The sequence below is a fragment of the Dasypus novemcinctus genome, chromosome 4 (genome assembly GCF_030445035.2).
Source record: "Dasypus novemcinctus isolate mDasNov1 chromosome 4, mDasNov1.1.hap2, whole genome shotgun sequence".
Classification (NCBI taxonomy): Eukaryota; Metazoa; Chordata; class Mammalia; order Cingulata; family Dasypodidae; genus Dasypus; species Dasypus novemcinctus.
The window spans coordinates 22,804,353-22,817,944 of record NC_080676.1 but is presented as its reverse complement, the minus strand read 5'-3'; the positions used below and the strand labels follow the sequence as shown (position 1 = coordinate 22,817,944).

At 38.2% G+C, this 13,592-nt stretch overlaps 1 protein-coding gene across 1 annotated transcript in view; it reads right to left on the bottom strand.

Annotated features, from left to right (window-relative positions):
- Positions 1 to 13,592, bottom strand: part of LOC111760616 (uncharacterized) — a 153,036-nt gene that overhangs the window by 70,909 nt on the left and 68,535 nt on the right. The window contains exon 3 of the mRNA XM_058296404.2: positions 10,595 to 10,711. Coding sequence (XP_058152387.1) covers positions 10,595 to 10,711 — 117 coding nt within the window. The remainder of the gene's footprint in view (positions 1 to 10,594; positions 10,712 to 13,592) is intronic.

Here is a 13,592-nt window from a genome sequence, read left to right as displayed (position 1 = left end):
AAAAATATACTTTAAACTCTGGAAATGGACTGCCAGGGTTAAATTAATTAAGGCTGATTCCTTCTTTTGAGAGGGATTGCATGTCCCACTGGTTCTCTGCTCCCTGCAATTACTGGGACCCAGATAGATGAATCTGACTTCCAGGTGATCACCTGAAACTTTTTTCCCATCTCTAGGCAGCCAGCATTAAATTTCTAGTATCTCTGTTCCCTTGAAATCTGGGGCATATTTTTCTCGTCAAAGGGAAAGCCCTCTCTTTCATGTTTCTTTGAGAGGTTTGTTCTACTGAGAAGTCCTGCTCCCTATGGGATGGGGCCTTTGCTAAACAAAGCATGTAATACAATTAAATTGACAACAATATAAACAGCCATGATAAAGTTCACCTGCATTAGGTAACATCAACTCAATCACGACTACCACTCATTATGTAATGCCTCTAATGAAAACTTGGAATCAGTTGAAGTAGGAGGAAGGTGCTAAAATGCCAAATGATTGATTAATCTGGCATTAAAAGTATAACTGCCGAGGGGAATGGAACACTTGATTTGACTGAGTAAGAAAGACATCTCACCATGGGAAAGACTTCATGTGCAAGTTGAATTATATAGTTAATTAATGAGTATGAAAGTAAGATTAATCAGTTGGTTGGATACACAGGCTAGTGGCCTTCAGTAATAATTCCATGATGTACTTCTCCATAAGGGATTTACCCACTGAGATACCATAACCTCAATTCCTCCTCTTGATGCTAGAAACAATTGCCAAACATTTTCACTTTGACTCTCTTTTTCCTAGGTTTCATGCCGATCATTCGTCTTCAACTCACACATTTTTTTTTATTGACTTTGTAATAATATTACATTAAAAATATATATGTGAGGTCCCATTCAACCCCACCCCCCCACCCCCCCTCTCCCCCCCCCCAACAACACTCGTTCCCATCATCATGACACATCCATTGGATTTGGTAAGTACATCTTTGGGCACCTCTGCACCTCATAGACAATGGTCCACATCATGGCCCATACTCTCCTCCATTCCATCCAGTGGGCCCTGTGAGGATTTACAATGTCCGGTGATTACCTCTGAGGCACCATCCAGGGCAGCTCCATGTCCCAAAGACGCCTCCACCTCTCATCTCTTCCTGCCTTTCCCCATACCCATCGTCCACCATGTCCACTTTTCCCAATCCAATGCCACCTCTTCTATGTGGACATTGGATTGGTTAACTCACACATTTTTTAAAAATTAAACATTTTATTTTGAGATAATAATAGATTTGTAGGCAGTTGTAAGAAATAAAAAGAGATCCCATATACCCTTTACCCATTTTTCCCCAAAGGTAACATCTTGCAAAACTATAGTACAATATAACAATCAGGATATTGACATTGATAAAGTCAAGATATAGAACAGTTACATCACCACAAGGATCTCTTGTATAGCCACACCTACTTCCCTCCTGCCTCCTTTCTCCATGACCACCAAAACTCCACAATATCCTTAACCACTAATCTTTTCTCCTTTTCCATATTTTTATCATTTCAAGAATGTTGTACATATGCAGTCGTACAGTATCTGCCCTTTTGGAATTGGCTTTTCTCAGCATAATCCTCCAGAGATTCATCCTTGTTGTTGCATGTATTAATAGTTGTTCCTTTTTATTGTTGAATATTATTCCATGATATAGTTGTACTACAGTTTGTTTATTCATTGACCTCTTAAAGTACATCTGGGTTCTTTCTAGTTTGGGGCTATTAAGAATTGAAGTTCTATAAACATTTAAGCACAGGTTTGGGCATGAACGTAAATTTACATTTCTCTGAGTTAAATGATCAAGAAGGCAATGAATATCTGTACATTACCTACAGCAAATATAATATGAACATGTAACAAGATCATTGTTGGGGAAGGGACAAAGAGTTTGATGTTGGATATGTGGGAGTACCATATATTGTATATGTGAATTACTGTGACCTAAAACTTATGTCAAGAGAAAATAATCAGGGGGAAAAAAAGAAAGAAAGGAGGTAGAAACTGAGGAAGAAATGGAAGAAATTGCCTTGTCACTGTATATACAGGGCAACACCTGTAGCAGTGATGAAAGGCAAAATGTCAAAAACAAAGCTTTTTCATTTTTTCATTTCTTTGATACCCCAATTTATTTTTCCTTTATTTAATTTTTCTAAATTTCTATGTATTCTGTATCTAACCTTTAAACCCATCACTATATTCCATTTTTCTATTAATGGAACCTGGCAATATATTGGGCTTCCTTTTTGAAGAAGTTTTAGACTATAGAGAGGTTCAACTATGGCAGGGGAGGAGCACTTGTGTGGGGTGTCATTAGTGGGGGGCATACAGTTGGGAGGGAGTTCTCCAGGGCATGAATACAGGTACATAGAAAGGTTTGGATATTTTCATAGTGGTGTCAGTTGGAAACGACAGATGAGAGAGTGCTGAATTCCTGACCAGGGGAGCTCTACCACATTCCCCAATGAAATAACAACAATCCCCCAAGTGCAATGGCAAACACCAATAAAGATGGTCAGTCCAACAATGAGCCCTTGATACTGATGGCTCTAATTATGAGCCTGTGTGACTGAAATATGAACTAGGACTATAGCTGTGGTATGCCTAAGAGTTACCTCCTGAGAGCCTCCATGTTGCTCAAATGTGGCCACTCTCTAAGCCAAACTCAGAATGTAGATGCATTGCCTTTCCACCAGCATGGAACATGACTCCTGGGGATAAGCCTCCCTGGCACTAGAGGGATTACCACTATCACCAGCTGGTGATGTAACTACAAAAAGACCATGAACAAAGAGGTCAACTCAGACCGGTAGAATATCTCAGCCTACATGTAATATCAGGTGTTAAAAACTGCTTTTTGACTTTGGATAAAAAAGGGGAAATGGAAAGGACAAGTGAGTTTATATGGCTAAGAGTCTTCAAAAAAGAGTTGGGAGGTCATTGCAGGGGGGGAGAGGGGGGCGTGATGCTTATGCCTGCCTCAGCAGGGTACCAAAGACAGCCAAGGTAAATGGAAACCCAGGTGCTGGTTCTCCTGAGGGCTGCAGCAATCTACAGGTTCTATGGTCAAGGCAGATGGCTCTGGAGTTCAGGGCCATGTCAGTTGGCCCTACTTTGGAGTTTGTGTTCCTGAGTGTGATGGAGTTGAACTCAGATATAAACTTTCTACACATGCCTCTTCTGTAACTCTTACTGGACCTGTGGTTGGCATTTGGGTTGGTGTATACTCAGGAGACCTGAATCTCTGAACTGTCCATGTGACAGCCAGGCCCTGGGCCTCAGCAGACTTGCAACTCCTACCCTCTGGTTTCTTGGACTTACCCTGGTCAGCTGACAGGGAGGCGAAGAGGGTCAACCACCACACCAGGGAGCCAAGAGTGCCTACAGCTGCAAGCAGGAGAATTGCATCCATCATCCATGTGGAATCTAAACCCCTTCTTGATGTAGAGGGGGACTGGACATAGCCATCTGAGGTCCACAAGATGGAGGAATAGAGTTTGGATTAGAGTGGACTTACTGGTGTTCTGCTGGGGAACTACTGTGATTAGTAAGGGAAGAAATTGTAGTAGTGATGTGGAGAGAGTGGCCACGATAGCTGCTGATGGTTGGGAGAGGGAAGAAGACATATGGTGTGGGGCATTTTCAGGATTTGGAGCTGTCCTAGGTGGTGTTGCAGGGACGGATGCTGTACGTTGTGTGTCCTGTCGTGGTCCACTGGGTAGACTGGGGGAGAGTGTGGACTATAATGTGGACCACTGTCCATGGGCTGCAGCAGTTCTCCAGAATGTATTCACCAGGTGCAGTGGATGTGCCACAATGATGGAAGAGTTTGTTGATGTGGGAGGGGTGGTGTGGGTGGGGTGGGGGGTATATGGAGACCTCATATTTTTTGAATGTAAAATTTAAAAGAAAATAAAGAAGAAGAAAAAATAAATAAAATTTATGCCAAAAAAAGAATGCAATAGTTGGATCATGTGGTGATCACGTTTTATGTGATGTTGCCAACCTGTTTTCCAAGGTGGCTGTACCATTTTACATTCCCACTAGCAATACAAGAATGATCCAATATCTCTGTATCTTCCCCTCCCAGTAGTGACAGCACATTTTGGTTGTAATTTGTAATTCCCTCATGGTTAATAGACTTAAATGTCTTTCATGTGCTTATTTGTCATCTGTTTTGTTAGTCTGTTTGTTTGTTTTTAAACTATTGAATTTTGAGAGTTCTTTTTATATTCTGGTTACTAAGCAAAGATAGTCACTTGTGGGGAATCCAAAATGGCAGAGTAGGAAACAGCAGGCCTCCCTCTTCGCCAGAAAAATGAGAAAAGTCAGGCAGGCTTGCTGGGCAAACGGGAAGCCACAGGCCACAGCAGCAATCAGAGAGGGTGGCTGGAAGTAGTGGGAGGAGGTCCAGCTGGCACCTGGGGAGCAGAAGGCAGTGGGACAATCAGGCTGGTGTAAGAAAGCTCAGCCAGGCATGGGGAAGAGGGGAGCCTGGGCAATCAGACCAGCGAGGAGGTGCTTAGCTAGACACCAGGGGAGTGGCAGGCTGCAGGGCAATCAGGGAAGGGTAGAGGTTCCCATGTGGGCACCAGAGAAGGGACCGGCAGCAGATCAATCTGGCCAGTGAGGCGGGACCCAGCCAGACACAAGAGGCTTAAGAGGGAGACCTATTTATTTATTTTCTTTTTTTTTTTAATTTTTTTTCTTCCTTTCCTCCACTGGGAACCTGAGGATAGGTGAGATATGGGGTCACTGACTGGTGGGCATGGGCAGCCAATGAGGAGGAGCTTAGATGGTGACAGGTGGCCTGAGAGGGAGGCCTGGTTGTGTTTTTTATTTTCCCTCACTTCACTGGTTTGGGTACCTGCAGAGGGGTGCACTATGGGGAGATTGACTGATGGTCACAGGCCACTGACAAGGGTGGAGCCTCACCTGGTACCACTGGCCTGAGAGGGAGGACCTTTTTCTTTTTCTTTTCATCCTTTTTCTTTCTTTTCTCTTCTTCCTTTTTTTCCTTTTCTTTCTTTTCCTCTTTTTTTCTGCATTTCTCTTTTTTCCTGGTTTTCATGCCTTTTTCAAATTTTCATGTTTTTTTCTTTTTCTTTATATATATTTATGCTTCTTTCCTTTTTTTGGCTCTTTTATTTTTTCAGTTAAACAAGGGCAGTTCTAAAGATTTAGACAAAGTTGAACCAAGTATCAATAAAGATCCTTTACAAAAAGCCAAACAAAATAAAACATTAGGCAAGAGAGAGAAAATGACCACCACAATAAACCCATCAAGATAAGCGAATGCCTAGATATCAACAAAAAATTACAGTCTATAGTAATAAATAGAAAAACATGTCCCTGTCAAATGATCAAACTAAAAAAGCAAGAGGAGATGCAGAATGTGGAACAAATAAACAGACATTTACAAACAAATCTCCTAAATCAATTCAATGAGATGAGGGAAGAGATAAAGGATATTAAGAAGACAATGGTTGAACATGCAGAAGAAGTTGTAAATATGCATTATTAAAAAACAACAAACTTATTGTAATGAAAGGCACAATGGAAAAATTAGAAATACTCTAGAATCGCACAACAGATTCGAACAGGCAGAGGAACAAATTAGCAAAATGGAAAATAGTACAACCAAATTCACACAGATTGTAGAACAGATAGACAAAATAAATGGAAAAAATTCAGCAGACTCAGGGAACTGAATGACAGAACAAAATGCACAGATATAAACACTATGGGTGTCCAAGAGGGAGAATCAAAGGAAAAGGGGAAGACATAGTGTTTGAGGAAATAATGGCTGAAAATTTCCTAATTATTATGAGGGACATAGAAGTACATGTCCGGGAAGCATACTCCGAAAGAATAAGTCTTATCAGATGTACTCTGAAAATCCTTGAAGCAGAAAGAGAAACGAGATCCATCAAATATAAATAACGCTTAATAAGATTAAATGTTGATTTCTCATCTGAACCTATGGAGGCAAGAAGGCAGGGGTATGACATAATTAAGGTGATAAAAAAAAATTATGTCACACCACTGTCTTCTTGCCAGCCAAGAATTCTGTATCCAGCAAAACCATCCATCAAAAATGAGAGAGAGAAAAAAATATTCACAGGTAAACAGAAATTGAGAGAATTTGTCAAAAAGAGTCCTGTTATTCCAGAAATACTAAAGGGAGTTATGCAGGTTGAAAGGAAAAGACAGGAGAGAGGTATAGAGGAGAGAGTAGAAAGGAAGGTAAGGAAGATTATTAGTAAGGGTACTAAAAGAATAAGAAGAGAAAAAATAAAATATTACATTTATAAGCCTAAAGAAAAAATGGTTAAACTAAGTACTGACTTTACAGTAATAGCATTGAATGTTACTGGATTAAATTCTCCATTTAAGAGACAGAGTGGCAGAAAGGATAAAATTGTGACTCAATTCTATGCTGTATACAAGACACTCACCTTAGACTGAAGGACACAAATAAATTGCAAGTAAAAGATTGGAAAACAATCTTCCACACAACCAGTAACCAAAAAAGGGCAGGGGTAGCTATACTAATATCAGACAAAATAGACTTTAAATGCAAAACTGTTGTAAGAGATAAAGAAGGACACTATATATTAATAAAAGCAGTAATCTACAAAAAAAATTACAATCATAAATGTTTATGCATCTAACTAGGACACTCCAAAGTACCTGAGGCAAACACTGGCAAAAGTAAAGGGAGAAATAGAAACCTCTACAATCATAGTGGGAGACTTCAATACACCACTATTAGCAATAGACAGAATATCTTGACAGAGGATCAATAAAGAAACAGAGATCTAATGCATTAGAGGAATTAGACCTAGTGGACCTATATAGAAGATTGGACTCCTAAACAGCAGGATATACATTCTTCTCATGTGCTCATGGATCATTCTCCAGGATAGACTACATGTTAGGTCATAAACAAGTCTCAACAAATTTAGAAAGTTTGAAATTACATGAAGCACTGCCTCTGATCACAATGGAGTGAAGCTGGAAATCAATAATGGGCAGACAACTGGAAAACTCACAAATATGTGGAAATTAAATAACACAAACAATCAGTGGGTCAAGGAATAAACTACAAGAGAAATCAGTAAATATCTGGAAACAAATGAAAATGAGAACACAATGTATCAAAGTTATGGAATGCAGCAAAGGAAGTGCTGAAAGGGAAATTTATAGCTCAAAATGCCTACATTAAAAAAGAAGAAGGAGATAAAATCAAAGAGCTAACAGCACACCAGGATGAACTAGAAAAAGAACAGCAAATTAATCCCAAAATGAGCAGAAGGAATGAAATAAATTGAGAATTAAAAACAAAAACAATAGACAAAACTAACAAAACTAAAACCTGGGTTTTTGAAAAGATTAACAAAATTAACAAACCCTTAGCTAGACTAACAAAGAAAAAAGGAGAGATGAGGAAAATAAATAAAATCAGAAGTGAGAGAGGGCACATCACCACTGTCCACATAGAAATAAAGAGCATCAAAATAGGATATTATAGAAAACTGTATGCCAACAAGTTGGACAACTTAGATGAAATGGATGATTTTCTAGAAACGTATGAGCAATGTACACAGACAAAAGAAGAAATAGAAGACCTCAACAGACCAATCACAAGTAATGAGATTAATCAGCCATCTAAAATCTCCCAATCAAGAAAAGTCCAGGACAAGATGGCTTCACAGGTCAATTCTACCAGTCATTCCAGAAAGAACTAACACAAATCCTGCTTAAACTCTTCCAAAAAATGGAAGTGGAGGGAATATTGCCTGACTCATTCTATGATGCTAATATTACCCTAATACCAAAGCCACATAAAAATGCTACAAAAAAAGAAAAAGAAAATAAGAGACCAATCTCCCTAATGAACTTAGCTGCAAAAATCCTCAACAAAATACTTGCAAATCAAATACAACAACACACCAAATGAATTATACACTATGATCAAGTGGTTTTTATCCCAGGTATGCAAGGATGGTTCAACATAAGAAAATCAATAAATGCAATACACCACATTAACAGATCTAAGATGAAAAATTACATAATCATCTCTATCAACACAGAAAGGCATTCAAACAAAATTCAGCACCTTTTCTTGATAAAAACACTTCAAAAGATAGGGATAAAAGGAAACTTTTTTAACATGATAAAAAAAAGGCATATATGAAAAGTTCACAACTAACATCATACTTAATGGGGAAAGGCTAAAGGCTTTCTCTGAATATCTGGAACAAGACAAGGATGTCCACAATTACCATTCTTATTCAACATTGTGTTAGAAATTCCATCCAGAACACTTAGGCAAGAAAAAGAAATAAAAGGCATCCACACTGGAAAGGAAGAAGTAAAAGTTTCACTATTTGCAGATGATGATCCTATGTATAGAAAATCCTGAAAAATCTACAGCAAAGCTATTACAGCTGATAAACAAGCTCAGTGAAGTGGCAGGATATGAGATCAAAACACAAAAATCAGTAGTGTTTCCTTACACTAATAATAAAAAAATCTGAGGAGGAAATCAAGGGGAAAAAATCCATTTGCAATAGCAATGAAAAGAATCAAATATCTAGGAATAAACTTAATTAAAGATGTAAAGGACTTGTACACAGAAAACTACACAATGTTGCTAAAAAAAATCAAAGAAGACATAAATAAATGGAAGAATATCCCATGTTCGTGGATTGGAAGACTAAACATCATTAAGATGCCAGTTCTACCTAAGTTGATTTACAGATTCAATACAATCCCAATAAAAATTCTAACAGTATTTTTTTAGTGAGTTGGAAAAGACAATTACCAAATTTATTTGGAAGGATAAGGTGCTCCTAATAGTCAAGAACATCTTGAAAAAAACAAAGTTGGAGGACTCACACTATCTGACTTTAAAGCATACTAAAAAGCCACAGTGTTCAAAACTGTGTGGTATTGGCACAAGGACAGACATATTGACCAATGGAACTGAATTGAGAGTTCAGAAATAGACATGCACATCTACAGTCAACTGATATTCAACAAGGTTGCCAAGTCCATTCACCTAGGACAGAATAGTCTCTTCAACAAATGGTGCTGGGAGAACTGGATATTCATATCCAAAAGAATGAAAGAGAATCCCTATTTCACACTGTGGGGACCAAGTCCTCAACACGCGGCCACCAGAGTGACCTATACCTAAGTGAAAGGTTACCATCCCTCCCCTGGGATTGGGGTGTATCTTAAACCATTTCCCTGAGTAGTGAAAACTCATTCCTGAAATAATAACACCAGACCCCATGTGCCCAGTCATGGGATTCCAGCCAGAACCCTGTTCTTATACCTTATGGGATATACTTGTTATCACCCCAATGGAATGTCTTTGTTCTGAGACCCCTCATATGACCCCTCATTTTCCCCTGTCCTATTGTGGAGTGTTAACTTCATTCATCTTTTGACCCACCTCCATCAAGGAATCTTCTCCTGCCTCTAAGTCGCAATAAAGCTGATGTCTGATTCTCTGTTGGTGTATTCTTTGGTCTTGCAGCCTCAACAACTCATGCCCTTCAGAAGTTGGGTTGGAACACATAACCTATACAAAAATTAACTCAAGATAGATCAAAGACCTAAATATAAGAGACGGGATTACAAAGCTCCTAGAAGATAATGTAGGGAAGCATCTATATGATCTTGTGGTAAGCAATGGCTTCATAAATTTTACAGCCAAAGTGTAAGCAATGAAAAAAAAAATAGATAAATGAGACTACCAAAATTAAAAATTTTTGTTCTTCATAGGAGTTTGTCAAGAAAGTGAAAAGGCAGCCAAATTAATGGGAGAAAATATTTGGAAAAAGGTATCTGATAAGGGTCTAATATCCATCATATATTAAAAAATTCTATAACTCACTAATGAAAAGACAAACCATTTAAGAAACAGGCAAGAGACTTGAACAGATACTTTTGAAAAGAGGAAATATGGATGGCTAAAAAGCACATGAAAAGATGCTTAACCCATCACTAGCTATTCAGGAAATATAAATTAAAACTACAATGAGGTATCATTTCACACCTACCAGACTGACTGCTATTAACAAAATAGAAAACTGCAAGTGCTGGAGAGAATATGGATAAATAGGAGCACTCATTCCCTGATGGTGGGAATGTAGAATGGTGCAGCAACTCTGGAGGACAGTCTGGCATTCCTTGGGAAACTAAGTATAGATTTGCCATATGATCTGGCAATTTCATTACTAGGAAATTATCCAGAAGAACTGAAAGCAGGGAAACAAACAGATATATGTGCAGCAGTGCTCATCATGGCATTATTCACTATTGCCAAAAGTTAGAAGCAACCCAAGTGTCCATCAATGGATGAATTGACAAAAAAAATGTGTACAAACACAAAGGAATATGACTCAGCTGTAAGATAGAATGAAATATTGATTCATGCAACAACATGGACGAATCTCAAAGACCTTATACTGAGTGATGTAAGCTCATCACCAAAGAATATTTCATGATCTCACAGATATAAACTAAGGATATTTAGTGGACTCACAGAAGTAGAATTGAGAACAGGAATTCTCCCAGGTACTCTAGAGACATCTGGTGGTAGCAGATGTAGATCAGTGGTTGAGTGCCTGTACCAGGTCCTGGGTTCAATTCCCAATACCTCCTAAAAAAAAGAAAAGTAACAACTATGAAATATATGATTCCATCTGACCTTTAAAAATACATAAAAAGGGATAAAGACATCCAGACACACAACTGGTAAGGCACATAACCTCATGAAATCAGCACCTCATTGGTGGGCCTTAATTTGGAATATATGATGACCTATTTCCCACAGTAAGAGAGTTAAGCTCATTCATAATTTCCCTATATATGATTCTTTTATCCCTTTTATTTGAACCTATAATTGATACTATATCCATTAAATACAAGTCCCAGACACTTAAATCACTGGTCTGTTCATATGCCAGCTGAGCCCTGACTCTCACAGTGTTGCAACATCCACTCTCCAGTTCATTGGATTCACCCAGGACAACTAACAAAATGAGGATGATAGAGAGTGCCTGTCCCCAGAAAACAGGAAGTATCAAACAATAGGCCTTCCGAGGGCTCTGTGAATTTCTAGACACCAGAGGCAAGACACATAGCTTCATGAAATCAACATGCTTTCAGCAGGCCCTATTTGGGAATATATAACTATTTCCCCAGTATAACATAGTTATTCTCATTTATAATTTCCCTACTCATGATTCAACTACTCCTTTTATTTGAACCTGTAATTTTCAATATACCCATTAAATATATCTCAGAGACTTAAATCTTCAGATTGTCCATATGCCAGTTGAGCCTGAATCCCAGCAGAGTTGCAGCCAACACCTACTCTCCAGTTCATCTGGGTGCACTGGACAACCAAGAAAATGATAATGATGGACAAGTCCCATACCCCAAAACAAGAAGTATCTACAAATGCATGAATACCAGTTGTTCTGTCTTTTCCATAATATCTAAGACCCCTCTCAGCCTGAAGCATTCAGAGCAGACATCATCCCCAAACCCTCAAGACTGTGGAATGAACAAACATAAGGGGTGATTGAAACCACAAACCAAGGTGGATTTATTGTTATTGTAGTTATTACCTTGTGTTAATGGAAGAACTTGTAACATTGATATAAAGATAGTGATTGCCAGGTGTTCAGAAGGAGGAGGTGGTAAATAGGTAGAACACAGGGCATATTTAGGGCAGGGAAATTGTGCTCTATGATACTGCAATGAAGGACACATGACACTATACATTTCTCACAGCCTATAAAACTGTACAGCACGAAGGGTAAATCATAATGAAAACTATAGACTTTGGTTAAATTTGTTCTTCAATTATAACAAATGTACCACACTAATGTAATATGTTAATAATAAGGGAAACTGTGTGTGGGGCTGTGGGTATGTGTGTATAGGTTATATGGGAACTCCCTATACTTCAGTGTAATTTTTCTGTAAATGTAAATATAAAACTTCTCTAAAAATAAATTTTATTACAAAAAGAGATAGTCTATTGTGATATATAAGTTTATCAAATATTTTCTCCCAGACTGTAGTGTGTCTTTTCATCTGTTCAAAGGATTTTCACAGAGAAATAGTATTTAATTTTGACAAGGTCCTATTTATCAATTTTTCCTTTTTTGGAATATATTATTGGTGTCAAGTCTAAGAACACTTCATCTATTACTAGCTACCAAAGATTTGCTCCTGTATTCTTTTACTAAAAGTTTTATATCTTCATATTTTACATTGTAACCCATGGTCTTTTTTTAAAACTTTTTCCCCTCAATGCTTTCAAACTTACAAGACAGTTCAAAAATAATCCAAACCTCATACAAAGGAGTCTAACATATTCCTACCCCCTTCCCAGATATCCGGATCCAGCAATTCAGCAATGTTAGCATTTTGTCACATTTGCTCTTCCTTCCTTCCTTCCTTCCTTCCTTCCTTCCTTCCTTCCTTCCTTCCTTCCTTCCTTCCTTCCTTCCTTCCTTCCTTCCTTCCTTCCTTCCTTCCTTCCTTCCTTCCTTCCTTCCTTCCTTCCTTCCTTCCTTCCTTCCTTCCTTCCTTCCTTCCTTCCTTCCTTCCTTCCTTCCTTCCTTCCTTCCTTCCTTCCTTCCTTCCTTCCTATCTTTCTATCATCTTTCTATCATTTATCTGTCTTTCTATGCAGTTTCTGAACATCACAATGTAGGCTGTACACATCATGCTCCATGAATGCTTAATTCTGCCCTGTATATTACCCAAGAACAAACATATTCACTTACATAGCCACTTTAAGTGTAGTTTTCAAGTTCAAGAAATTTAGCATTGATATAAAGCTTGTATTCTACATTACAATTTTTTCTTATGTCCCAATAATGTCTCTTTGAGCCTTTTCTCTTCCTTGCTAGAACCCATCCTGGATCATGTATTACATTAACTGGTCATTGTCTCTTTAATTTTCTATTTCTTTTTTAAAAATTGTGGGAACATGTATAAAATATAAACATTCCCATCTCAACCACCCAAGCATACAATTCACATTCACAATGTTGCAGTACCTGCTATTAATAAATCATTCCATACTCCCCAAAAGAAACCATATAGCCATTATGCATTAAGACAACTCTCCATTACCTTGGTCCTTCACTGCTGACAACCTGCACTCTAGTTTCTATCTCCATATTCATCACAAAAATGTTGTGCCACTTCCTTTTGGCCTCCATTGTTTCTGATGAGAAATCAACTGTTGTTCAAATTGGTGTTCCCTTACATGTAATGCATTGTTCCTCCGTGGATGAGTTTTTAAGATTTTCTCTTTGTCTTTATTTTTCAGAAACTTAATCATGATGTATCTTGGCATAGATCTCTTTTGGTGTATTCTGTTTGTGATTCACTCAGGTCTTGAAACTGTGTGCTTATATCTTTCGCCAAATTTAGTATGTTTTAGGTAATTACTTCTTAATTATGTTTTCAATCCCATATTCTTTCTCTTCTCCCTCTGGGATTCTGTGATACGAAAG